Genomic DNA, 27,941 nt, shown 5'->3' with positions numbered 1-27,941 from the left:
GACAGGAGCCAATGGGAATTGTGGTCCATGATATTTGGAGAGTTCCTAGTCAGGGAGAGCTGCTTTAATCCTTTGCCCTTTCTGGTCCTGATCAAACCCAGTATCCTGAGCCCTGAAATTTGCAGTAGGAGGAAACAGCTAGTTGATGTTCCTTTCGTTTACTTAATAACTTTTTAATGATTGCTAAGCGGAAGAAAGGTTCGCATTTATCCTGATGCTGAATTGTTTAATGTTTCTACAAGGAGGGGGCTTAGACTGGTGAGAACTGGCTCCTGGTGTGAGATGCAGGGATAATTGTACACACTGCCACCCACAAATTTCCACTCATAATTCTGCCAACGGGAATCCACCCAAACCCTCAGGCTTTTCCAGCGTAGTTTCCCTCTTGAGTCCCCTAATCCTTTCCCCCACTATTAAGTCTAATCCAGGTGGTGACAAGGCTCTTCTTCTATAAATTCATTGTTACCTCTTCTGGTTCTGTTCCCCACTGCAATATTTATATGGCTGAATGACAGGTGGAGGAGATGTCTAGGGAGCAGAATACACGTGATGGTTACATGGTGTACAATATGGGTGGGATCTAGAGGGCTTTGGGTAGCAGGCGGGACTACTGGGTTCTTTCTCCAGCTATCACTCAGTCACAGTGGGGATTTGGTTCTGCAGCCAGTCCTAGAAGGGGACTTCTAGTGGGTGAGATTGGAGCAGGACCCCTGGGTTCTCTTAAAGGAAACAGGATGCCTAGTGATTGTAAAGGCTAAGAGCCAGCGTACCCGAATTCTCAGAAGATTTAGCTCATAAAATTTCATAGATTTGTGGTGGGGTCACAAGTGAGTTAAAACAATGTTGTCCGGTGGACTTTAGACTCTCTACAATCCAAGTTGGTTCACCATGTTTTTTAGGGAGAAGTAACAGAAAGAGTGAATCGGTTGACACTCTGGAGTTTCCTACCCTACTTTTGGTTGGACTCCTGGGTTCTTCCTGTTTTTTTGGGGAACATTAGTTCCCTTTTGGTTGGGTATAACAGCTTCTTAGACTCCTTCGTAAACCTGATTGTCTGCCTGGAGATATCTGCTCATCCGGTCCTTCCCTACACTGAGGTCGCCAGACAAGAGGGACAAGGTCTACACCATGGCCACAAAAACAATGGGGTTCTTGTTTCTTCTGATGCTGCCCCTGATGAACAGTGAGTACAAGAAATAGTTCCTGCCTTTCTCTATACTCTCCCCCTGTATGCTTGATTATTGCACACATCTTCATTCCCATTCTGACTTTATTTATATGAAGCCACATAGGATTTAAAGAAAATACATTTATTAATACGAAACATTTGTAGACCACATTTTTAACAAATCACAAAGTGGTTAATAGTTAGACATTTTTTAAAGACAAAATAATGAAGCCATTTAAAACAAAGCAGTACAATCAAAATTACCCAAATTACAGAAAAGTCAGAAGAAAATGAGACCCAAGGGCAACACACCATGTCACTCAAATGCCTGCCAGAAGAGAAGGGTGTTACATCCTTTCTGGAGCTATACAGCTGCAAATAAAACCTTTAAAGTGTGTTTTAGGTGCAATATACAATGTGACACTGGATGGTGCTGGTGAGCCTTATGGAGAATTCAATGTATTTTTAAAAACATTGTTTTTTTATTATTTAAAAAAGCATTTTCAGAATGGTTTTTATATGCGTGTGTGGAATCCCCCTTGGTAAAGGAGTTTCTTAACATTTTATTCAGTATTTGTTTTTCAGCTATGTACATAATTCTTGTCCATCGCATCTGAATATGTTGAATGCATAGGTGAACAAAACCATCGTGGCACAGAAGCATGGGACACATTTCGAACCTTTCCCATTTATTTTTTAAAAGTAAATATTTATAACAAAATAAATAGTTATAACTATTAAGAACAACATTTACAGTAGAGAAGATCTTTCGTGCAAATAAATCTCGAAATACTATACCCTCTTCATAAAGTCAACAGAAAGGAAATATTTTGGGCACAGTTTGCTGGCTGAGGAACAATATGATTTGGCAGAAGCCCAACTGTGGTGGCAGAATATCAGCTACAGAGCCATCATGGCAGGGATCATTCCCAGGATCAGGGAGGAAAGGGCCATTTTAAAAAAATAAAAAAATAAAGCAAATAAACATGCACCTAGATTGTAAGGGGTTAAAATACCATTAATTCAGAACTTTTTAACAATTTCTCTTTATATATACACACATTATGTGCGTGTTGAGTACAAATTAAACACCAGAGAAGGTAAATTATCACTGAAACACACCGGCAATGGTTTTTGTGCTTTAGCCTAAAGTTTTTGTGTTATCTCTTTAAAAATATTGTTGTACATCTGATGACCAATTGGAAAATACAACCTAATTTGGTTATATACTGTTGTGTTATGAGATGACACTTGGTGATATAAAAGTCCTGTCTCTGGTGGTATTAAATCAGGGATGAATTAATTAGCAGATGGGGATTGTCACTAGCAGCGGTGGAGGAAGCCGCGAGGGCACCTGGGGTGAGGGTGGGGTGAGGGCGGGGCGCACTGCGGGGCCTCCGAGGCATCTGCCTGCCTCCTCCCACTCAGCTGCCCTACAGTTGAGGGGGAGGCAGCGGGCGGACCATTTGGGCAGTGTGGAGCCTGCAGAGGCCCAAGCCACTGCGTCTCTCCCAGGAGAGACACATGGCTCGGACGTGCTGCAGGCCCCGCAGTGAGTGCCACCCGGCATTTGGTCGCCCCCCTCAGTGGTGACACCTGGGGTGGCCTGCACCCACTGCACCCTCCTTCCTCCACCCCTGGTCACTGGACTGTGTAGTGATTAAGCAACGAAAGAGCAAGTATGATCCTACTGAAGGGGCATTCCTTGGGCTGGGAAGTGTCTCTAGCATTTTCCCACGAGCCCCTTAGAATAGGGGAGTGATGTTTTTAACCAGGGTTGTGGGATATAATAATAATAATAATAATAATAATAATAATAATAATAATAATAATTTATTTATACCCAGCCCATCTGGCTGGGTTTCCCCAGCCACTCTGGGTGGCTCCCAATCAAGTGTTAAAAACAGTACAGCGTTAAATATTAAAAACTTCCCTGAACAGGGCTGCCTTCAGATGTCTTTTAAAGATAGGATAGCTGCTTATTTCCTTCACATCTGAAGGGAGAGTGTTCCACAGGGTGGGCGCCACTACCGAGAAGACCCTCTGTCTGGTTCCCTGTAACCTCACTTCTCGCAATGAGGGAACCACCAGAAGGCCCTCGGCGCTGGATCTCAGTGTCCGGGCTGAACGATGGTACATGGGGGCACAGCTAGGCTCCAGTTGAAAACTTTCTTTTCCCAAATCATGGTTGTGTTGAAAGAGTGTTGTGTGATTAGGAGACCATGAATAGATACATGTACATCTGCAGGATTCCCTCCCCACCCCCAGTGGAGTGGGGAGTACATGGTGAAGTAAAACACTGAAAGAGGAGAGCAGGCCAATCCCTCACAAAAATGGAAAAGAATAGCGCTGGTACATTTTGTTTCATATCTTGCTTCTATAGAATCTTACTCCTTTTCTTTTAAATGAAAGCTGGAATCTGGGGTTATATTTATGGGGGTGGGGAGCAAGGAAGCTACTCCCTCCACTTCTTTGTGGGCACCCATGCATGGATGAAGAGTTCAGATTTTTTTAAAAAAGAATGCTGAAACCTAAAAATGCCCTGGAAGCTACACTCTCAGAGCTGAAATGCCATTTCCTTGAATGTCGCTGTGCCTGCAATTTGGTGACAGCTGCTCTGTGGTGAGGAAAAGGCACTTTGCATGTTGTCAGGAGAACAGTCGTCTTTCTGATGGCTCTGCTAAGCCCTGGCACTGAAAAGGGATTATGGCAAATTCTGTATGAATGTACATGTGAGAGATTTTCTGCTTCAATGTTTCCATTGCTGTCTTAGATACTGCATTGGATGATTTGTTGCAGATATTAATATTGCACAGTTTTGAAACGACTGGAAGCATAAGAACTGACTCCTTCTGGAATAAATTATTGTCCAGGCGCATAAAAATATTATTCAAAATTTTACTGGCATGACTCTTTAAAACGAAACAGAATACAGTAAGTGATTCCTCCAAAACACCCATGCAATGTCTTGTGCTGTCCAGCACAGGCTCAGCATCTTACAAAATATGAAATAATCCAGACCAACCTAGGAGCAAAGGCCTCTCCTTCTCCACAGTCTGCATTCCAGCCTCCAGGCTGTTTACTCTCCCTTCAGGAGAGCTTCATTTACATCTTCACTCCATTGAGTTTGGGAGACAACAACAACAACTTATTTATACCCCACCCATCTGGCTGGGTTTCCCCGGCTACTCTGGGCAGCTCCCAATAAAACATTAAAAACTTCCCTAAACAGGGCTGCCTTCAGATGTTCTCTAAAAGTCAGGTAGTTGTTTATTTCCTTGACATCTGATGGGAGGGAGTTCCACAGAAAACTCCCTTCAAAATGGAAATTTTGCAACCTAATACCTCTCACATGATCTAAGGTTACAACACCCTCATGTTAACTACCAGTGGACAACAATCCATTAGTTAATCATTAACTTAGCAAGTGTTCCCTCAGCCTGTCTCATGCAAGGGCTAATTCTACTTCCCACAGCACAAAAAGCTCTGCAACTCCTGCACATTTTATTTTTTATTCATTTGCCGACAGGTAACACCTTTGTTTGTATGAGATAGCTGCAGGTGGAGAAAGAATGAGATTTGGTTCAACACTGCCCCCTGATGGATTGTTTGCATGCTGGAGCCTAAGGTGTGGCGGATCCGAAAGCTCACCTTCCCCTCTCACAGCCTCTTTCCCAACACTGTGACTTTAGGATGTAAATACATTATCTAAACATTATGAAAGGATAACTTAAGAGATATCTGCAGTGGCCGCCATGAGTGTTACAGGTGTTATGGTGACATTACATTTTTTTGAGGGGTGTGTGCAAGACTCCCCAAAACAGAGTGCAAAGGGATTACATGACATCACAGAAATGGCACAAGCAAATGGCAAGCACGCAAGTGCACAGTATTGCTATAAGCCGCATAAATGAGGCAGCCAGCAGAGGCAGCTCATTGCAGTGGTGCACTGTGAAGCCTTCCAGTGCAATCGGATACACGCTTACTTAGGTGCAGGTCTCATTGAGTCTATGCACACACCATACATCTAAAGCACTTTCCCACCTCCCAAGAATCATGGGGACTGCGGTTTGATAAGGGTGCTGGGAACTGTAGCTCTGTGAAGGGCAAGCTACAGTTTCCAGGACCCCCCCGCCTTCATTTATGCTTACTCCCCACCCCAAGCAAGTGTGCACAGGACTGCAGCTTCAGAGTTTGGAGGATTTTTGAAAAATAAAAAGATACATCCTCTTCCCAATGCTAATAATAATTTACTTCTTTTTCCCTCCACCCCCCTTTCTTGAATTCTTTCCTCAGGGGCAGATGAATTGTTTTCAGGTAAGAATGTCACCCGTGCAATACAAAGCAAACTAGCCACCTGGGCTCTGTCCTCAGGTTCAGCTTCAGAGTGGGTTCCTCATTTTGAGTGGAGGGGAAGCAAGGGGTGTGTGCCCTGGGAATTATGACCTGTGGATTCTCCAGAGCATGGGTCAGCAAACTAAGGCCCATGGGCCGGATCTGGCCAAAATTGCCCTCTGGATCCGGCCCGCAGACAGTCCTGAAATCGCAGCTTGGATCGGTGTGAGCATTTGGGCTGTGCCATTTTTTTGCATGGGGGGGGCACCATTTCCCCCCCTCCCTCACACACACTGCGGCGGCACCTTCTCACCTCTCCTCCTGGCTTCTCCCTGCCCTGCAGAAGGGAACTGGGCTTTGATTGGTGCCAGCCAATCCGAAGCCTCGCCGCCTACACGCTGAGGCGCAGCCCAGACTCGCCACCCGCCCGCTGGCCTCTCTGTCCATGGCCGCACTGTGGGCATCGTGATGGGCTGGAGCTTGGCATGCCTGCTGGCCCCGTGCCTGGCGCCTGGGAGAACTGGCCCAGAAAGGAGAGGTGCCACCGCTGGCTCCCAACCACAGGCAGGAGGAAACTGGTTTGCAAAAATGTGTGTATTATGCAAAACTGCATATGAACATATATATTAGGAGACATTTGCACTGTAAGCCTGATGAATTTTCCTGAGTGCTTTCCTTTCTCTGTTAAATCACAAACCGATGTGTAAATGTGGAGAAGTGAACTTCAATTTCGGAAACAGAGAAACTGAAACTGACATATTCACAGTCATCCCTGCTACAACATCAGGAGGACCACAGGCTCAAATTTGTACAGTAGAGGTTGGGCATCCTAGTGTAGAAAGGTAGGGTGACCTAGTACTTTCAGGCAGTTAGAACCCAAACAGGTGTGATGTGGGAGATCTGTGATTGGCTTTCCTTAATCCTCTCTTTTAAAGCTGGTGTGGGGAGCCCTGATTTTGACAGAAGCAATGGCATTGGGATCAAGCCTATTTCTGTGTGTGTGTGTGTGTGTGTGTGTGTGTGTGTGTGTGTGTGTATAGGAGAGATATGGAGGAAGGGAGGTTTAGAACATGAAAAAGGATGCTAAAATACATGCTGCCTCCCATAGGTATTATTAAGCAAAGAAGGAAAAGAAAATAAGATAATCTGGCCATGTTTGCTTTAGCTCCCAGGAGCTAAAATATCACCAACCTTTGGCAAGGAAACAATCAAAGTGCACTTTTCCAGCTGTGTTGTGATCTATGCATTTCCGTGTTCTTCTTTCCTCTTCAAGTCTGTGGTCAACCAGTGTTGTCTGACCGAATTGTGGGCGGCCAAGCCTCACAGATTGGAGCCTGGCCATGGCAGGTCAGTGTCGGTTGGAAGGGGAGGCATTTTTGCAGTGGGTCCCTCGTGGCACAACAGTGGGTTGTGTCAGCCGCTCACTGCTTTAGGTAAGTACCAGCAAGGAGGTAGTGACATTTCACCGGTGTGCTTCAGAAATGTCTCAGTCTTTCTGCCTGATGGGGCCAGCTAGGCATGGCAACACGAGCAGTTGCATTAATATCATGTTAAAATGAAAAGCTGGGGAGTCCCCTGATTTGGATTGGGACTCTGGTGGTGGTGTGTGTGGCATTTAACTCTATGGCGTTTAACCCTTTGACTCCCTGCTGACATTCCAGTCCGAATAAGGCCCTTTGCACCTGCTAATAACGCTAAAAAGGAACTTGTTCAGTGCAAAGGCTAATAGTATGGAGGTGTCAAGACTAGTATGGACCACTGTTGGCTTTGAATCACAGCCTGGAGGTTGCTGGATCCTGGGAAACCCATTTTTAAAATGCTCTTTGACTGTTAGTCAGCGACTCCATCCCTTGCTGCAGTATCACACCCCAATGCATTTTCTTTTTTGTTTCATTTCTGTTTCTCAGACTGAATCCTTTCTCAGACATCACCGTGACCTTGGGAGCATATCAACTTGCAAATCGAAGCTCTAAATCCCAGACCGTTCCTGTCACCCAAGTAATCCGTAACATAGCATTTAATGGGACTGGGACAAGAGGGGACATCGCCTTATTGAGGCTCCAAAGACCCGTGAACTATACCCCATACTTCCTCCCAGTGTGTGTGCCATTTCCTTCGGCTATGTTCCCTGAGGGCATGGCGTGCTTTGTGACTGGATGGGGAAACATTGGATTTGATGGTGAGAGCCTGGTGAGAACATGGGGTTGGAGGTCAACCTGAAATGAATTCTGAAAGAGAGTGGCATGTTTTGGGAGGGTTTATCCTTGAGTCATGGGGATCCCTTGAGCCAGAAGTGGCTCACCGGATAGCACAGATGGCTATTCTAGCTTCTTGACAGAGTGGTTGCTTACTGGTAGGGAGAGGGAATGGATCTGCTGGTGTTTGTGCAATGTCAACCTTCCCACACCTTGCCTCTCTCCCTCCTGGTGGCCACCACTGATAAGGCCCTGCTCTAACTGATGTGAGTCTAGTTTTTGTGAATGATGGTACCTGAAAGAAGCCTTTTTCAGAGGGGGAAAGGTTTATATGGGAAGATATGCTGATTAGACTCACGTCCTAAGCTGTTTACAGCTTTAAGGTTGACACCAGTACTTTAACTTAGCCCCCATAACTATTTGGAGGTAGCTGGTAAGGACATTTGAAAACTAGAATTGTATTCTCCCTGTGGCTGGCTCCAGAGAGTAGCCAGACCACCATGTTCCAGTAAGGCTTATCCCTTTTGTGTTGCCTGTTGACCCTTGACTACTGATTCAGTCACCGTGCAGATCTTTACAGTGCAACAGGTTTGTTAAACAGAGTCATATAGAGACTCTTAATTCAGGCCTGCAGCAGAGTTTCTCCTTGGCCACAAGAAGAAAGGGAGAAGGCAGTCTTGAGGCAGGGTTGCACAGGGTTGCACATTCACCATGCCTGAATGCAACTCACTTTTCTTCTCCTTTGCATTCTTAGAACCACTTCCATCCCCTCAGACGCTGCAACAAGTCCAGGTCTCTCTCATAGATGTTGACAGATGCAACGAGATGTTCAATGTGCCCCCAACTGGGTCCAATTCTGTCAAAGACACCATGATTTGCGCTGGATATAAAGAAGGAGGAAAGGACGCTTGCCTGGTGAGCAATTTGACAGTTGTCTTGAATGGTTTCTCAGTGTTTTCAGATGTTCCTGGCCTATTTCTCAGAGACTGCTACAGATGCTCAATAAGGTCTCTATGTGGTCAAGGAGCAGGAACTGAGATATTGGTTGCCTGGGGAGAGATTTCGAGGGGGCGTTATTATTCCCTGCTTCTGCTTGTTTGTTTCTAGGGTGATTCCGGGGGGCCCTTGGTCTGTGCCCAAAATGACTCCTGGTTCCTGGTTGGCATCGTGAGCTGGGGACAAGGCTGTGCACTCCCGTACCGCCCCGGCGTCTACACCAGAGTCACGTCCTATGGCGATTGGCTGCAGCGTTACGTTCCTGGCCTGCGGTTTGGAATTGTGCCCATCGCTCTGGAGGGGGGAGGGAACCATTTCAGACTTTTCACTTCCACTCCTCTTGTCACTTCCTCTCTTTCCCTCCTCCTGCCTTTCTTGCAGTGGGAATTCTTGAGGTGAGGAGTTCCTTGCCAGCTTGCTGCTGTAGAATCAGTGCTGAATTTGGGTACATTGTAGGCAGCCCTACATTGTAGGTTGTGGGGAACCTTTGGGCCTCAAGATGTTTCTGAATTACGACTCCCACTGGCCATACTCACTGTGACTGATGGGAGTTGTAGTTCAGCAGCACCTGGAGGGCCAAATGTTTCCCACACCTGGTTTCCTGCTTGAAGGATGATTTGGGTTGCAGCTTGAAGATCAGTAGGGCAAAGCATTTCTGTCCCATAGTAAGTGAAGGGTAGGTGCCATAATTGTTCTGGTTCCTGGACAAGAGATTACCAAAGCTCCGTAGAATTCTTCACCTTCTGCCTTCTTGTGACAAGATCCTCTCGTTTGAAAAGTAATAATATAATCAGGTTTCTAGTCCAAATAGCAGTGAAGACAAATGTGAAATCACGTTGACTATCCCAGGGGAAATCTCAGAAGCCAGGAAGGGGACTCACCCCCTGTTTGTGGGTCTTGCATGGGCTTCTGGTTGGCTATTGTGAGAAAAGAATGCTGGTCTGGATAGGCTAGTTCTCAAACTTTTTTCTCTGGGCCACACTTTCAGAATAAAATTTTCCTCATGCCACACCATTTTAAAAGTTGATAACCAATACATTGGAAAACAAAAAGAAACAACTCATAGCAGTGCTTGATTTATAACATAGAACACAGCTACTTTATAATATAATCATGGGATATCCAGAAAATATAAAACAATGCATACTACTACTACTACTACATCATTTGTACCCCACTCATGCAACTGGGTTGCCCCAACCACTCTGGGCATCTTTCAACAGAACTAGAATCACTCTCAAAAAATAATATTGATTGTCCTTGAATCTTCCTGCCACACTTGCCACCCTCTCCTTGTGAGGTTTGAAATCCAAAGAGCTAAGTCCGTTTTGGCGCTGGGCTGGGGAATGGGATAATGGAAAGTTTGTGTGTATATGTGTTAACACTGTGCTGAAATCTGTCATCCAATTTTTGGAAATATTTCTTTGTTGCAATAAAGGCTTCTGTTTATTTGCCTCATCACAGGTTGCTTTCAAATTACTTAATATTTCAGTGAGTTTGGGATTGAGCTTTCACCTTATCTTTCCAAGGGGGCTGAAAGTAGTGTGTGTTCCCCTTGACACAGAGGGTCAAAGAGTCTGACCCCCTGCAATGCAGGGATCTTTTTGCCCAATCCTTTGTGGGGCTTGAATCCACAAAACTGTGAGATTAAGAGTCTCATGCTCTACCAACTGAGCTATCAGCCAGGCAAACGAAAGCATCTGAGGATGGTGCAGAGCAGGTCTGAGCAGGGCTGTGGCTTGGAGAGAGTCTTGAGAGTCAGATAAAGGGGCAATACACCTACAATAAAACATGTTATTGACACAAGTGCATTCATGGCAGATTTATTCTGCTTTATTACTTCTGGGATGCTTCCCCAAAGCTGCCACATTATTGCTGCCTGGTGGAGTTATAGCACAACAAAAATGGAATACTCCCCCCCCCCCCGCACTAGAGAACATGTATGGCACAAAATGTTGCAGGATTTCAGCAGGTAATTACAGGATATACCTTGATTGGAAATGAAGCAGTAGAATGTCCTCCACCCCCCCAAAAAAAAGTTTTGCAGGAGCAAATATTATTGAAAACATGATCACTTATGCAGGCATGAATATAAATACTCATGATGCACAATTAAAGGGTCATCTGGAGGGTCGTTTGGCCCTAAATTCTGGGAATTTGCCCATGTGAATCAGGGCCTGCATGCTCCCTCTTGAGTACGCCTTCCTTGGTTCACAACAACACCATTTAGCAGTTCTACCACTGAGAAAATGGAATTTTCGCACAACGTAAGTTGCTGCGGGTTTTCATTTATTCCACAAAGAACTGGCACCAAGTTCGTATCCGGAAAAAGGCACACTAACAGGTATCCTGTTTTGTTTATTCAGGCTAACACAGCACAAGATGGATTTCTCCCTCCCTCCCTCCCTCCCTCCCTCCCTTGCCTTCGCCCCTGCCACTCTGCTTGGAGAAGTACCTTGTTTCTTGGAAGAGGGCCTTAGATCTAGGAATCTAAGTTGACCAAACTCATACGAATATCACAGCAAAACCTGACCAAGCTGGGAGGGGGCAAAAGGCCAGTAAGGCGTGGTTACCTGGAGGGGACAGAAAGCGTAGTGGGTGGGCAGACAGGTTGGGTCACATTCTCCCAGGAGGCTGCCAGGAAGTGCCTGCCTGTTTCGTGCTCACCTACGTTCTCGCAGAAGCAGAAGCAAACCTGGAGGGCTGTAGGTTTGAGGTTGCCCTGCTCCCCTGGAGGTGAGGCAGGGCCCTTCTGCACTATGAGAATCTTCCTCTCCTTTTTCTGCCTCTCTATGCCACCCCTGATACAGGGTAAGTCATTGTGTGTGTGTGCATGTGTGTGTGTGTGTGTGTGTGTGTGTGTGTGTGCGCACGTGCATGTATCTAAGATTCTCTTTCTCTGGATAAAACTCAAGTGGGTGGTAGTTTCCAGTGGGGTATCTGGGCTGTTTGGGAAGAGGCAGAGGTGATAACAGGGAAGTTACTACTCCAGAGTTTTGCTTTAGAATATAAGAAAGGAGGTGACACTAGGACTTCATTGGTTAGAAAGTAGATTATCCTCCTCCCCCGCATCTGCTTTGAAGACAAGTGATTATATAGGACTGTGTTTTACATTCTGTGGAATCATGTCTCTGTGCAAATGATGTTCCATGCTAGATACTGTGCCCTTGCTGACTCTGCTCACCAGCCCCTTGTCATTCCTCCAGATTCACCCCGTAGAGCTTTCCCTTCACACCCCATGCAGCTACTAAGTTTGCTCTTCACTTTCCCAACCTCATTTCCCAAGCCACTTCTCCCTTCTATCCTACAGCCCCACTTTGCACCCCATTTTCATCTTCACCCCATGTCCATATCTTCCTCTTTCTTTTGTGCAACCCCACTTGCACACAATCCACTTGCAGGGTAATCTCCTGCATCTTCTACCTCTCTTGCATTGCAGATACTGAACACCCTTTTCATTTTTTGTCCAACTATGAAGCCACCACCAGCTCCTATTCTTTAGACCCTTTCATGTCCTGGCATTCTGTTTCAACCCCATTTCCATGCCTCCTTCTCTCTCCTTTTTTGCAACCCCCTATGCAGTTTCCATTTTCTCTTCTGTTCTTTCTACTTTTCTCAGCTCTCCCTTGTACACAAATCAACCCTATTTCCACCTCCTCATCTTCCCCATTCTGCAGCCTCTTTTATGCCAACACTTTATTCGGATATATATTACAGTACTGTAGATTCTTAAGAGGAAGTACGTTGGCTTATTCTGCTAGAGAAGGCTAAATTCTGTTGATCAATGTTGTGTATATATATCTGTATATTACTACAAAATTTAGACGCCACCCCCAATTTCTATTTAACTGTGCCACGATTCTAGGAGGGTTCCAGAATCTCACCCAGTATCTGTGTTCCTTTGAGAATAAAAACGTGGCAGAGACTGTCATAGCTTTAGGAAATATTATCCATATATTTACACCTGTGTTTGCTTGGAGGGAGTTCAGATTTTACAGGATGGTCATTTCAAGCGTGGCTTGTTCCCTGCATTTCCCCCAGTGTCCCTTCAGCCATCCTGCCAAAGATGGATCTCTGTCTTTGTTTCCCCCTTCTCGTTCCCAGCACACCTTGCTAAATGCACTCTTTTCCTGTCACCTCACATGCACACCCTGTCACATTGCCAACCTCTGTCTGTTCAGGCCCAATGATTCCTCTTAGATGGGCCATCAACCCCTTTTGTCATGTTAACACCTCTATCCCTGGTGAGGCGTTGGCTTGGAAAGGAAGCTTAACCTGTATTTTTCCGCTGGTCTGGAATCTTAATATTAACAAGGTTCTGACATTCATTAATTTCTTGGCTTTAGGGGGTCCCTCCCCTCAGATTCATAACATCATATCTATCTATCTATCTATCTATCTATCTATCTATCTATGGGTGTCCACTTTGACAACACCCCCCAAAGGCTCATTCCTCTATTGTCTCCTGAGACAGACAGATGCCAACAATTTTTTCTCTTGTTAATAAAATATGTCTTCAAAATTACTGCACTGAATCTGGTAGACACAACACATGGTGTCAGGAGTGAAATACATTGTGTGAAACTTTTGAGGGCTATTCATCCTTTATTCTGTCACCTGAAACAGCTGAGGAATGGCCAGTTTTTGTTCCTCGTCTTTCCCTTCTCACTGTACTCAGACAATGGCAGAAGTGTGAGGGTGGTGGTGGTGGAGACCATCTGAGATGAAATTTGTGGTTTTAAACAATGACAGAGGTTTGACTAAAGCATGGATGGAATAACACAGAGGGTTTTTTATTAAAAAAGCAACAACCCCAAATCCTAGTTTTAACAAAGAGAAGTAGCAGAGATGTGCACTGTGTAAAGAGATGTGGAGATGTCATGGAGGGGATGGTCAGTTCCTGAGGAGTGGGAGGAGATCAAGGGTTTGGAGCTAGATGACACAGGGGAGCAGGTGGTGGTGAAATTGGGGTCCCAAGAAATATCTGAGCCAGAGAAGGGGACTAGGGATGAAGAAAGTCAGGAGCTGGATCTTGGGGAGGGTCCAAGCAGGTTGACAGAGAGGTGTGCTGCCCCTGTGTCACTGAGCACCTCTAGTCAGGCATCTCCTAAACTTGAGCTATTTGCCACACTGAGGGTTGTGTCCACCCCACTCTTCAATTGGAAGAGACAGAAGGTGTGCCGCTTCTTGGATCAGCATCTCTGCTTCTGCTCAGCCATGTAATTTGCCTGCTGTGCCTTTTAACTATTGCCCTGCCTCATTAAAGATTTTGGGAGAAACAGAAGCCTAAGTTTGAATTCTTCAGTGCGGGCCAGGACAACAACATCGAAGCTAACACCACAGAGCTGTTGCCAACTCTTTCTTCTGTTTTAAACTGCCACTCTCCCTGCCTTAGTGCCACCCCCTGCTCACTCTATTCAAACCTCCATCATTGTTTGAAACTACCAATTCCCCACTCTGTTTCCTCCATCCCTGCTTTTTTCAAACCTCTGGTGTTGCTTAAAACTGCCATTTCCCTATGTCCTTCCACTCCTGCTCTACTCTAACTTCTGCTGCTGCTTTAAACCACTGCCTCTGCACCCTCAGTGTTGATCCCTTCTTTCTCCCATGTCATGGCCGCTGCTGTTGTGCACCCTGCCTTCTCCTTTGCTCCCCTCCCCACACCCTGACATCAAGCTATCCAGGTTTGTGATGAGGCACTACAAATCCTGCAATGGGGGCTGCACGATTTTATGTATACAGGAAGATATTTGGGTGGGATGACTGCTGACCTTCTTGGGAGGCAGTAGGGCCTAGTGATTTGGGCAGATGAGTTGGGAAATGGGGGGCTCCCCAGTACCATCTCCAGTGGTGGAATGGGAGTGGGAGGCTGTACGGATGTTTGACGTTATTGAATGTGTTTCCTTCTCCAGACTTCATGCAGTTATTATGTGATAGAGATTAAAGGTAAAGGTAAAGGGACCCCTGACCATTAGGTCCAGTCGTGACCGACTCTGGGGTTGCGAGCTCATCTCACTCTATAGGCCGAGGGAGCCGGCGTTTGTCCGCAGACAGCTTCTGGATCATGTGGCCAGCATGACTAAGCCGCTTCTGGCAAACCAGAGCAGTGCACGGAAACGCTGTTTACCTTCCCACCGGAGCGGTACCTATTTATCTACTTGCTAGGTTGGCAGGAGCAGGGACCAAGCAATGGGAGCTCACCCCTTGGGGGGATTTGAACCACTGACCTTCTGATCGGCAAGTCCTGGGCTCTGTGGTTTAACCCACAGCGCCACCCGCGTCTGTGATAGAGATTACACAGGGCTAAAAGAGGTGGCATTTCAGCATTATTACAGGGCACACTCCTGCACAGGCTTCTCAGTTGTGAGTGACTGTGGGTTACGTCCCTCAGTTACCTGGATCCTTGTCTGTGTGAAGTTAACATTTCTGGAATGCATAGAGATGTGTGCTTGTGTATGTGGGAAAATATGGAATTAGGAAAGAGGATCAGGATTCCTGGGTTCATTCCCTAGCTTTGCAGGGGAATGCTGTCAAGGAGCCAGCACTCCTGACTTGGGGGTGGGCAACCAGAACTTTCTGGAAGCAGACTAGAGTGCAGTTTGCATAAGAGCAGGTGAGTATGGCTGCCAATTGAGCATTTTCTGGCTGGCTTGTCAGGCGTCTGGGTTGGCTGCCAGACTGCAAATGGGAAGCTCTAAGAAGAGAAAAGCTTTCTTGTTTTGTTTGCTTCCAGTTCTGGCTTCTTCCCCTGCTTGTTAGGTATTTTGCTAATTCAAAAACAATTTTCAACATGCATGCATTGTGCATGCAGGTATGCCTGTGCAGAAGAAAGTTCACCTGGAAATTTTTTTGGAAGTGTGTGTGCACTTGGAAGGCACCATGTGCTTGAAAAGGTCTTCCTGCTGGTGGCACCCAGTATGTGGAGATGTTGTCTTCCACTTTTCCAGTGTCCCGCCACTATTTGAAGATTGTTCTTTCCTAGTGAGCCATATTGGCAGACCCTCCCCACCCCCACCCCCATAATGTCCCTGGGCACAATTTGTATGTCATGACATTGTATCATTCTTAGTGACATTCTGTTCCAGGAACATGGACAGGCTCCAAAGAGCAGCCAAGTTCCTGCTTGAAGAGGAGGAAAGCCTTTTGTTTACATATATATATATATATATATATATATATATATATATATAGGGGGGGGGAGAGAAAATCCCATATATATATATTTAATTGCATTTTCAGTTTTACAAACAGTAACAAAAAAGAAATAAAAGGAAACAGAATACAAACAATGTATCCCCTTTGACTTCCCTCCCCCCTTTTGTGGATCATTATGTTATTATTTTCCTTTTGCATCTTCTCAATAATTCCAGTTATTATAAACCCTTAATCAATCCAAAATTCCATTTTTTACTATGAGATTTCTGTCAATCCAACTAATGTGTGTTTAAAATAATTTTTCAAATACGTTATATGCTTTACCAATTACTTATTATAATTTGATTCTTCCTGGTTCCTGATTCTTCCTGTAAGTTTTGCCATTTCAGCATAGTTCATTAGTTTTATCTGCCACTCTTCCTTGGCTGGACTGTATCTTCTTTCAATCTATGAGCTAGCAAAGTGGCAGCCGTGGTCGCATACATAAACACTTTCCTCTGGTATTCTTGGTTTCCTTGGACGGTTTAATGAGTCAGGATCTAACCAGACTCACTTTTTTTAATGACAAAGCAGTTGCATGCTGTTTGATTGGGGAACCAGCACAGAGGGAGGGGATGTTTAACCCTTTCCTACTGTGTCATTGTCATGATCTCAATGGCTCCCACCAATTCCAAATGGATCTCTAGAAGGATAGACAAATACAGCAGCCTTTTTCCAGGGGCAACTGAGTAACAATGTGTATTCTAAGTGCCTCTCTCCTAGTGCCACTACTTCCGTCATATCAGAAGTCCCATGTAGCCTCTGTGAAGTACAAACCACTTTCTGGAGTACCTGGTCATTGCACTCCTGCATCACATCTAGTTTGGTCTTTTGATCAAAAGTGTGGGATCTGTGACTGCAGTACATGGGTGGTATGTTTGCAATTCTTCCATACTGTTTGTCACATGCGCTAAGCACACCAACCTTTTGCAGAAAAATAAACTGCCTGAGGAGTTTACTCTGTTCGGGTCATTTACTCAGTTAATCCTATTTAACAGACTGAGTTTGCAGTGAGATCCTACTGTAAAAGTTTTTTTTTTTTGCTTCCATGCATTTAGGTATTTAGAGAAAGAATAAAAATTACCGGATTTTTCGCTCTATAGGACACACTTTTCCCCTCCAAAAATTAAGGGGAAATGTGTGTGCGTCCTATAGAGCGAAAAATACGGTCATAAATGCCAGTCCCCCCATTGCCCCGTCTCCTCCACCTTGCAAAATCTGCTTGCCAACGGGTGTCCTGTCGAAACTGCACTTTGTAGTCAATGTGACTCCCTGACTGCCTGGTTAGTGTGTAAAAGCTCAATCAATTCTTACAAACAGTTGAGGGGATGGATCTGTGTCTGAACTCTACCACTCCAGACTGTAGGTGAGAGTTCATATGGTTCAATGCCCACTTGCTTTGTGGGAAATAAATGAATGTCTCTTCACACAGAAAACTAGCATGTCAAGGGCAATGGTGGTAGCCTAACCTTAACCATGAAACACCAAGGCCGTGTACACACAATATCTTTAAAGCACATTTGAAACACATTGTTTGCTAGCCAGCCTTCGGCTCCACAGCAGCATGAGGTGGAAAATGGAGAGAAAGCCCTGGAATAAGGAAACTGCAATTAAATAACAATTTCAATAGGAGCCTGGCAAACCTTTTTTTTTTTCCATTTGGAAAGAATGTTCTCACTGTTTGTGGGGACAAGGCCTAAGATAAGGAAACCACAGTTGCTCTGAACCAGAATCTCACAAGAGCCTATGTGGGGCAGATGTTAAGTACACAACAAGCATTCATATCTGAAGCAAGTTCTGTTGGAATTATGTGTTTTAAGAAGCTGTGCCCATAAAAAGGTGTGGCTTGGAATGCTCAAATGACTACCAGGCTCCCCCTGGGCTCCAAGAAATGGCAGGGTGGGGGAAACATAACAATTAGTGTATTCCAAAATGGTTATCATTTTGCAGCTTTCCCTCTGCCACACTGCCACAGGCAGTCCTAAGAGTCTCAAGACATACCTCACCGAAGAGAAAGATTTCACCCTCAATCAAAGAGCTCAATCACTTCTCTGTTGTTTTTGGAAGGGTGGGCAACAATATTACAATGGGGGGGAGGGTCAATATTGTAACAATATTATATGAGAGTAAATACGGTAACAGAGATCACGAGTTGTTGCCATCCATTTGTCTCACATGGTGCAACTTTGTGGGTGAAGTCAAACTGTTGGGAGGTTACAATGCCTGCTGTGGCTGTAGAGACCAATGCGGGAGAGACATGTTTTGTTGTAGCTTTGGCAGATGAAGGTGTCTGGTTGTGCTGCTGCAGATGCACCATGGAGTTTCTTCTCTTCAAGTACTGCAGGGTTCCACTCCATTCCAATCCGTTTCAGATGTCTAGCCACCTGAGGCAGTGATGCCTTATGGCACAGATGCCCCGATGAACCTGGTGCCCCAAGTTGTCACCTGGGTTGTCTTGGCCCTGACTCACCATTGTTCCTTCAAGGACACCTTCTGTTTACCTTTTTCTTTTTTCAATGTTATGATTTTATTTGGCTTCCTCTTCCTGGTTCTTGTTTATACCTAAACAATCTGGTTCCCAAGCTTTGCCTCTGATGATGTCATTTAATCATTTTTCACTCAGGTGTCCTGAAACATGAAACTCAAAGCGGTGAGTATCTCTTTCATCTGGACCATGTGCAAAATGTATTTATGGTACTTTGAACCGTGCACTAGATATGCTAAGCAATGTGTGTGCTCAGACAGTAATCCTATAATCTACAAGGAAATGTTCTCCCCCCTCCCCTGCAGAATTGTTAACATTGCTGTTATTGTAATGGCAGGAGTTAAGGCAAAGGCTGTGTACACACCATAAGCTATGTTCCATCAAAATTGTTGCAGTGGGTATATTATTTATCAAATTCTTTCCTAAAGTTGGGGATTTTGTAGAATGCAGTCTTGTTTTTCTTTGATAATTGAGAAAGATTAGGAGAAATTATCACATTCCAAAGAAAAATTGGGTAAAAAAATATTGCTTCTTTTGAACATTTCTCACCACTTTTCATTTTGGGAGGCCCATATGACCTTTTGCTTGCTGCCCAATATTCAGGAAATTATGATTTAATTTGGGTTTCTCAGCTCTGCATCAGTAATCTATATTTTAGAATTTTAATGCTAGCACTTTACGAAGTTTCTCATGGTATTAACTTCATTTATCTTATTTTCTGTAGTGCTCAATTAAGTTGTATTAATTAAATAAAATTGATTTTCTGTATGCTTGAAGATTCATAATTGAACACTAGATTTTCTGTGTGCTTATATGAAGGGGTCTAACTTCCCCTTCAATGTGGTAGTTGCTACAAAGGGAACCATTTCTGCCACATAGAAATCACACTTAGATTTGTCCTCTGAACAGAGCAAACTTCTCACAATGGAGCAAACTTCTCACAACAGAACAAACATTTACTTATGGAGATGTAAATGAATGAAAACAGATTTCATATGCATTTTCTGGAATTGTAGCAAAGTACTGTAAAAAGATTCTGGTCTATGATATTTGACACAATACAGGAAATTGCATAATATGCTTTATCCCCAAATTCTAAAACAATCCTTTGAGGATATTGATCATCAATTAATACAAACTCTACTGACCATATCAAAACTATGTATTGCCAAACTTGCAAATGTACCGCCACCCTGACTGTTACAGAATGGCTGAAGAATACTTGGGAAATAATACTGCCAATAAAGCAAATATATAATAGAAGAACACTTTATAATAATTATCAAAACAACTTCATTGAAATACAGTCTACACTTATAGAATTCTGGAATGACAAATTAACACAATATATCTCCTTATAACTCATTTACATTAATCTTATTTTCTATCTGTTTATTTCTCACTCTTCCTAATGCAACTTTGCTACTCATATTTTCTCTTCATTTTATTCTTGCGCAGTTATACTAGAATTAATTAAAAAGATTAGCAAGAAAACAAATCTCGCTTGATTTTTCAGTGCTTGAAATCAGCATCTACATTTTTTAAATCAAATGTTGAAGCCTCCAACCTAAAATAATGAGATAAGGTACTTTGTTGCTCACTAGTTTTGCTTTTAAATATTGCTTACAATGTACTGAAGACCCAAACCTCCTGTTTCCTCTCTTCCTCTTTTATTTTTAGGAGATGTGGGAAATGGCACTCAGACAGGTAAGAGATCAGCAAAAACAGGTTCTCTCACCGAAAACCACAGGGTTATTGTAGCAGCACAGTGAAATTAGGGGGTGGGCTCTGAGGAATATAGCCTGGCCCTTGGCTTCTGTCCTTCATACTGGGAGTTTCCCCCTTTGCCTGGACTTCTTGGGGAAGAGGTCAAAACCGAGATGTTTGTCAATTTCCTGCCAACTTCTTTTTCTCTCTGTTTTGCCAGTGTGTGGTCGGGTGATGCCCCAAAACCGTATTGTGGGGGGAAAAGATGCTTCTCGTGGGGACTGGCCATGGCAAGTCAGCCTCCAATATAATGGACAGCATGCCTGTGGAGGGACCCTCATCAGTGCTGACTGGGTGCTGACAGCAGCCCACTGCTTCCCCAAGTGAGTAACAGGGAGAATGGCCTTGGAGTGTGTAATGGGAAAAATGAGTAGGCAAAAGATCTGACCTAGCATTTTCAAAGAACACAGAAGCAGGACTTGTGAGAGCCTGCCTTACACACCCTTTGAAGATAGTACAGGTCCGTCCCTGCGTCTTTAGTGTTCATTTTCTTAAAAGCAAGTCACTAGCCCTCGTGGAGGAATAAGGAGAGGCAGAATTCCCCCTATTTGTTCTCTGTGTAGTAACAGATATTTAAACATATTAGGCCTCTGGAATTATGCTCTGGCTGTTTGGCAATGATCCACTGCTGTGTTAGGTCCTCTCCCCACAAAGTTTTCCTTCAGCAACTTTAAAAGAGCACCTGAAAAGGAGCTGTGCAAGGCAGAACTTCGTGGTGAGAAAGGCCTGCTCACAAGTGCAGATGTAAAAAGACAATGTTTTCCATTCTGCCCTTTATTTGTAACATACAGCACTGTTTGTTATACTGCTGTTTGTCTTTACTCAAAACTATGCTATCTGTCCCTCTGCCCATTGTGGCAAAATTATTTAATTTACATAATTAATTACATAAATTATGTAATTTCCGTTGGAATTATCTGATATCCCTATTCACAAGTCTTCAATCCTGTTGTTCTCTGTTCTCTCCCTTGAGAAACCCAGGAGCTTCAAAAGACAGCCTACCTGATATGTCAGGTCATCTGAGCTTCTACCCCATTCCCCTCCCACCCCAAACACATAATCCCCCCTCAGCTTTCTCTTGTATTTCTTGTTGCCACTGGTCCTGCCATCATCATTAATTAAATTTCTACCCCACCCTACATTGCAAAGTGACGTGTGTATGATATTGTTCATGCACAACGTAAACCAAAGTAGCCGCCTCGGGTAAACAAACATGGTGACTAACTTTCTGTTTGTGTTACTGCTGCAAAACAGAACAGGGCTGTGGGGAGTGCCTCTGGCTCCACCACGGTGCTGCTCTTATGTTTGGCTGCTGCTTTTGAAATGGGGAGTCTCCCCCCACATGGAGGTCCCAATGTATATTTGAATCCTATGCCCAGGTATTCACTTGTACATGCAAGTGACCAACTGTGGTCACATTCACACTAGGTAAAAAAAAGGTAAAGGACCCCTGGACGGTTAAGTCCAGTCAAAGGCGACTATGAGATGCGGTACTCATCTCATTTTCAGGCCAAGGGAGCTGACGTTTGTCCACAGACAGCTTTCCAGGTCATATGACCAGCATGACTAAACAGCTTCTGGCGCAACGGAACACCGTGATGGAAGCCAGAGCTCATGAAAATGCCGTTTACCATCCCGCCACAGCGGTACCTATTTATCTACTTGCACTGGAGTGCTTTCGAACTGCTAGATTGGCAGGAGCTGGGACAGAGCAACGGGAGCTCACCCTGTCATGGGGATTCGAACCACTGACCTTCTGCTTGGCAAGACCAAGAGGCTCAGTGGTTTAGACCACAGCACCACCCGCGTCCATAGCTGTCAACTTTTCCTTTTTTTAAAGTGAAATTCCCTTATTCCGAATAGGATTCCTCGCAAGAAAAGGGAAAGGTTGACAGCTTTGCCCGCGTCCCCTACATTCACACTATCCATTTAAAGCACTGTGATAATACTCAAAGCTGTCATAACTGATAATTTGAGTAAAGCTGGCAGAGGAACCTTTGGCTTCCAGACGTTGCTGAGCTACAACTCCTATAAGCCCCATCAAGCATGGTCAATGTCTAGGGATGATGGGGATTTTAGTTCAGAAACACCTGGAGGCCACAGTTTCCCCACATGTGGAGAACATGATACAACACACCCTCTTTTTAATTCAGAAACGACCCCACCCCATGTCCTGACTCTTGTTTGTTTTTCCTAACAGGACGTCAAAACTATCTCACTTCCAAGCAAACTTGGGGAACTACCAGCTCTTGAACTCAGAACCCAATGCTAAGTGGTTGAAACTCTCCCAAGTGATCGTGAACAAGCACTATGCTGGAGATGGGACCAGTGGAGATATAGCTCTGGTTCAGTTGGAACATCCCGTACGCTTCACCAAAAGCATCCTCCCAGCCTGTCTCCCAGATGCCAAGGTCCAGATCCCAAATGGCACCCTTTGTTGGGTGACGGGATGGGGAGCTCCACAATATGGAGGTGAGGTGCTGTAGCTCAGGGGCAGACAGCTGTTTTGATTGCAGAAAGTTCCAGTTTTAATCCCTGGCAAAGATCCTTACCTGGAACCCTAAAGACCTGCTGATGGTTAGCTTGGAGCTGAACTTTAGTCTGACTCGCTGTAAGGCATGTTATCCAAAATGGGCTAAAATGGTTCAGCTGCGTTGCAGTTTTGGAATGGGTATGGATTAAGGTGCTCAGTGAGGTTCATGTTTGCTTTTAACCTGTATTTTAATAGGCTTTCTCCCCCACCCCTTTGTACATAAACCATACTGGGACCTTCTTCTGCAGGGCAGTATAGAAATGTCTAAAACAAACAAACAAACAAACAAACAAACAAACAAACAAACAAACAAACAAACAAATAAATAGGAGCACAGAGAACACATGGTTCAGAAGGTTTGGGGATTTAAGGTGACAGATAACCTCTGTAACCACTTGACTGGAAGTATGATGTGAGATATAACTGCTTGGAATAATACAGATTTGTGTCTCTGGGGGTGGGATATTAAAAAAATACAAAATAAATTGTTATTGTTAATAATAACAAATAATTTGGAGTTCATGTGGTGAAAAGGGCAGATAAGGAAGGGGCTTGATAGGGTCTGGATACTTAGAAGGTGCAAATCAAGGGGAACTGAGATGCGAATTACCGGTACTTCATGAGGGATACCTTTAGCTGGGTGCCAATATGGTTCCCTTTAGATGTTTTGGACTACAACCCCCATCAGCCCCTGCTGTTGCAGCTAGATCCAAAACATTTGGACGGCACCAGGTTAGCAAAGACTGGGATAGAGAGAGCAGCTTAGACCAGAGTACTTAGCCATGACTGAGGTGAAAAGAAAAGGTGAAATTAGTGGCAAGATGTTTGAAATTCTGTTGCTACGTGGTTAGTTCAGAGATGGGCAACTTGTGGCCCTTTAGATGTTATCCTCCAGCTCTCATCTGTGGCAAGGTTAGAAGCAAGTGTCTCACATTTTCCCAGTGCATTTTCCTATCACTTTCCACATCACAACAAGTCAGATCTTTTGGGTAAGTGGATTTGTTGTGTAAGACCTCCAATCAACTACATTGTGTGACCTGAATTTGCCAGTATATTTTTGAAAAACCCACTGTTGTTTCTGAGGTGGATTTGCATCCCTTTCCTCTTGCAGTATTTAATTTATTCTGAATTGCTTGATTTCTCACTCCTCCTCTTCTTCCATCCATGCCATCTTAATTTTGCCTCAAGCTACCCTCCGGGCTCCCAAGACCCTGCAACAGCTCCAGGTGCCCTTGATAGACACAAGATCCTGTGATGCCATGTACCACATTGGCACTGGTATCCCCCCCAGTATCCGGCAGATCCAGGATGACATGATCTGCGCTGGCTATGCCGAAGGAGAGAAAGATGCATGTTTGGTAAGAAAGGAGTACCAGTGGATATGCAAATGGCAGAGCAGCAGTGAGGGCATAGGTCAAGGATGAGGAACCTGTGCCCTTCCAGATGTGGTTGGATTTCTCCTAAATCCATTCCGTCTCACTTATTCCCTCTGCACCCTCCACTTACTAATAACCCTATAACTGTGGGCTACAACTGTGGCACAAAGCCAATCAAATAAGATATTATATTTAACAAAAGCGTTTACATTTATTTATATCAAGAGTAGAAAGTGAACAACCTTATCTGGTTTAAAATAGTACTGTATCTTTAAGTCAGTATACACTTTGGTAGCTTGTTACTGTCACTTTAAATATCAACACATTGTATCCAGCTATTAATGTTAAAGTGAGACAGCTTTAAGGATGCAGTTGCCTCCCCCCCCCCCGCTGCACCCCAGTTAAGTCTCACCAACAGTCGTACCTTGGAAGTCGAACAGCTTAGTTCCTGAACGTTTTGGCTCCCAAACGCCGCAAACCCGGAAGTGACTGTTTCAGTTTGCGAACTATTTTTGGAAACCGAATGTCCAGTGTGGCTTCTGCGGCTTCTGATTGGCTGCAGGAGGTTCCTGCAGCCAATCAGAAGCTGTGCTTTGGTTTTCAAATGTTTTGGAAGTCAAACGGACTTCCGGAACGGATTCCATTCGACTTCCAAGGTACGACTGTAGTTGAGGACTCTGTTGGAAGCCTCTTCTCCCAACCCCTTACTGACTTATCAAAGTGTATGTTTGTCTTGCTGTACTACTTGGAAATTTCGCCTCTGGGATTCCTACTGCTCATCAGAAACCAACATTCCAGGTTGCTTCTCATTTCCCCCCGTCCAACAATTCTCCCCTTGCCTCTTCAGCCTAAGCCAAGCAATTCAGTCAGCCCAACAAGTATTTGGCCACCAAACTGCTCTACCTCCATCTTAGGTCTGCTTTCTTATTCCATTACCCTCATCCTCTGCTGTCTTCTTCTTCTGGCTGAACACCAAGCACCAACAACTCCAACTGTCTCACTGCTGACCAGCACATGGCTTTATATATACTTCCTCTAGGCCCTCTAGTCCAGTCCCAGCCAATCAGAGTGTCCAGCTGAAAATTCTAAACCTGCACCCACCAATCAAAATGTGCAGGCATTCTATACTTCTTTTGCATACGGAGAATTCTAACACTAGCCTTTCTTCACAGTTGTCAGTTAAGGCTTCTGTTGACAGTTAAACTGACTTTGGCCATACCAAAACAGAAAACTTCCCACCTAAAATACATTACAATCAGTGCTTTTCTTCTAGAAAAAAAGGGTGCTGGTACTGCGTACCCTTGAGCACACCCAGAAAAAAAGAACTGATTACAATGTATATTACAATTCAGATGTATTTTACACATTACACAATGCTCATTAAAACCTGATTCGAATAAATAGGATTTCCCTCCATACAATCTGAAGAAATTAGGAGAACCAGATGTCAGCCACTAGGGGGAAAGTTGCTGCTACTAGCTGTCGAGACTCCAAGGAGTTTTGTCGCTGTTGCTGTCACAACTACAAAACACATGGGACCTATAGTGCAAAAATTGTGTTTGTGTGTAGGGGGATATTCAGGGAAACTTCGTGCTCCTTCCTAAAATTTGCTGGGAAATGTTCTAGTAGGACTATTTAGCTCAGCTTTCACTACACCTGTCTGGAAGTCCTTTAGCCTAACTCCCAAGGTAGGTTTAGCCTGGTTGTTGCTTCCTAGTCTGGAGGAGAGGGTGTACTGTCCATGCTCAGAGGCAGCCTGGAAAAGGGACTTTTTTATTCTAGCTATACCTTTAGTATAGCTATACCTTTAGTATATACCTCTGTCATAGGTGACAGAGATCTTACCCAGGGAGATGGTTGTCAGGGGCATGTTACAAACTCTCACCAGCTGCTTTCCTTAACCTAGGGTGACTCCGGAGGTCCCTTGGTCTGTCAAGAGGATGGCGCTTGGTTTGTAGTGGGCATTGTGAGCTGGGGTGAAATGTGTGCCATTCCCAACCGCCCAGGCGTCTACACCCGTGTTGGCTTCTACGAGGACTGGATAAAGAGGCACTACGCAGGAGCTCAGTTTGGCCTCGTGAATGTCACTTATTACAGAGACGCTTCATCTGCATTGGCCTCCACCCTTGTCCTCAAAGAGTTCCTGCTGCTGCTCACTGCCTCCTGCCTCACTGCCATTCTTCTGACATAGAGGGATATGAGTGTGTTCCAATGTTTCCCTCACTCAAACGAAGTGTTATGGGAAACAAACAAACAAAAACACAGGTTATTTTCACACACACAAAAAAATGTGTCTGAAGATTACTGGTAGTTCAGTAGCTTCTGCTGTTCTATCATATACCTCTGGGATGTATCAGGAATGCAGTTCTGAGTGGATGGATTCTGGAATGTTCTGGAAAGTTCCATGTTTTGATGAAGAGAACAACAAGAAGGACAACGTTAGACTTTATGGACTTATAGAACATTGGAGGTGTGGGGAGCAATATTTTCTGGTGAGGGAGCAGGACTTCTTCACTTGGAACACTGCCCTCTAAGCTCTCTCCCTCTCCGCTGCTTAAAATATCCCTTACATTGGAACAGGGGTTCTTGCATCCTGCCCTAAAAGGTGCTAATTTTGTGAACTGTTGACTATACACATGCACATTTGCACAGTCTATGCAGACCACAACATTTCTTACTTCACGGAGTAGAATTTGAATTCTCCTATTGAAATCTCCTAACAGCTATGGCTGTTGGGGGGAGCCCATGCATTAAAAGGAGGAAGTTGTGGGGCTGTATGAGCAAAACACCCCTCACTGCCACCTCCATGCTCCCTGATGTCTGCCTCTTAATCAAACGTTTTATTCCTATAGTGATACAAATACACCATACATTTGAAGCAATAGGATACCTGGGACCTCTATGAGGATACCTGGGACCTCTATGTGTGTGTGGTAGTGCTGTGTGGAGTATGCAGGGCTTATCAGCATAGCCTTTGAGTCCCCACCACACCTTCTTTTGACATGTGGAGGGAATCATGTGAACCCCCATAAAGTGGTCCTAATCAGGGGAGTGACTGGAAGGTAGTTTTGTACAAGGGTGTGTGGTGTGGTGAGGGACAGAGATGACAACCTCCTCATGTGATTACAGTGGTACCTCGAGTTACAAACACCTCAGGTTACAAACGCTTCAGGTTACAAACTCTGCTAACCTGGAAGAGTTACCTCGAGTTGAGAACTTTGCCCCAGGATGAGAACGGAAATCATGTGCCGGTGGCACAGCGGCAGCAAGAGACCCCATTAGCGAAAGTACACCTCGAGTTAAGAACAGTTTCAGGTTAAGTTAAGAACGGACCTCCGGAACGAATTAAGTTCGTAAGTAGAGGTACCACTGTAGTTTGGCCTCTTTCCCGCCTCCCCTATCCTGCCCTACGTTTTCCAGGGCAAAGATGGCCTCAGAATCCAAAACTCAGCAGCACGCCATCTTGCTGCCCACTTCCTTCCCTCCTTCCTTCCGGAATTCACTGCTCTGTGGTGTGTGAAGAGTTGGGGATGCGTGAGGAAGGGTGTCATTTCAGCGTTTAGCAACTTGTGCCTAAAAGACTAGTGAGAAACACACACACACCTACTTCCTTACATGGCATATTTACTAGAAGGAAATTACAAAGCCTATGCCAGAGAGCCACATTCAGACCAAAGAGGCTAGTCCCCATGGTGCATTGAAACTTCTTGCCACCAGCACCATATTGTTCGGCTTTTAGCTGGGCATTGCTGTGGTGCATTACCTCTTCTTATTTGTGGGGAACCAGAAAATAAGGAACCACTGCTGACTCCTATTTTGCTCCCACCATGGTATGTATCTTTCAAAACCTGTTACCCACTGCCACTTTATATCTGTAACATGCTGTTTACCA

The 27,941-nt window shown here is 44.6% G+C and overlaps 2 protein-coding genes across 4 annotated transcripts; both read left to right on the top strand.

Annotated features, from left to right (window-relative positions):
• Window positions 1-544: 544 nt before the first annotated feature.
• LOC307201831 (serine protease 27-like) lies at window positions 545-9,427 on the top strand. Of its 2 annotated transcripts, none has more exons than XM_079951301.1 (6): window positions 545-1,183; window positions 5,465-5,485; window positions 6,777-6,936; window positions 7,411-7,682; window positions 8,453-8,613; window positions 8,806-9,427. In XM_079951301.1, exons 1-6 carry the CDS (start codon window positions 1,129-1,131, stop codon window positions 9,091-9,093), a joined length of 957 nt encoding a protein of 318 aa, XP_079807427.1. In that variant the 5' UTR covers window positions 545-1,128; the 3' UTR covers window positions 9,094-9,427. The 2 variants fall into 2 exon arrangements, with proteins under 2 accessions (XP_079807427.1, XP_079807428.1); XM_079951302.1 differs by having other exon boundaries at window positions 1,120-1,183; window positions 6,777-6,850; window positions 8,806-9,426.
• A 1,903-nt stretch (window positions 9,428-11,330) lies between these two features.
• Window positions 11,331-26,325, top strand: LOC307201829 (serine protease 27-like). 2 transcript variants are annotated; one of them, XM_079951296.1, is made up of 7 exons: window positions 11,331-11,505; window positions 18,512-18,538; window positions 20,054-20,080; window positions 20,301-20,463; window positions 22,341-22,612; window positions 23,862-24,031; window positions 25,956-26,325. In XM_079951296.1, the coding sequence occupies exons 1-7, from the start codon at window positions 11,454-11,456 to the stop codon at window positions 26,238-26,240; spliced, it is 996 nt and encodes a 331-aa protein (XP_079807422.1). In that variant the 5' UTR covers window positions 11,331-11,453; the 3' UTR covers window positions 26,241-26,325. The 2 variants fall into 2 exon arrangements, with proteins under 2 accessions (XP_079807422.1, XP_079807423.1); XM_079951297.1 differs by lacking the exons at window positions 11,331-11,505; window positions 18,512-18,538 and adding an exon at window positions 19,872-19,958.
• The last annotated feature ends 1,616 nt before the right edge of the window (window positions 26,326-27,941 follow it).

This window comes from Podarcis cretensis (genome assembly GCF_951804945.1).
Source record: "Podarcis cretensis genome assembly, chromosome: 13".
Lineage (NCBI taxonomy): Eukaryota > Metazoa > Chordata > Lepidosauria > Squamata > Lacertidae > Podarcis > Podarcis cretensis.
Note: the sequence above shows the minus strand (reverse complement) of the source record. Positions and strands in the feature narration are given on the sequence as shown.

Excerpts from the sequence above, each read along its gene's own strand:
- LOC307201831 (XM_079951301.1), top strand. The coding sequence starts at position 1,129 with ATGGCCACAAAAACAATGGGGTTCTTGTTTCTTCTGATGCTGCCCCTG. Across the intron at positions 1,184-5,464 it reads GATGCTGCCCCTGATGAACA|GGGCAGATGAATTGTTTTCA; the intron begins GTGAGTACAAGA and ends TTCTTTCCTCAG. Across the intron at positions 8,614-8,805 it reads GAGGAAAGGACGCTTGCCTG|GGTGATTCCGGGGGGCCCTT; the intron begins GTGAGCAATTTG and ends GTTTGTTTCTAG.
- LOC307201829 (XM_079951296.1), top strand. The coding sequence starts at position 11,454 with ATGAGAATCTTCCTCTCCTTTTTCTGCCTCTCTATGCCACCCCTGATA. Across the intron at positions 20,464-22,340 it reads GCAGCCCACTGCTTCCCCAA|GACGTCAAAACTATCTCACT; the intron begins GTGAGTAACAGG and ends TTTTCCTAACAG. Across the intron at positions 22,613-23,861 it reads GGGAGCTCCACAATATGGAG|CTACCCTCCGGGCTCCCAAG; the intron begins GTGAGGTGCTGT and ends TTTTGCCTCAAG.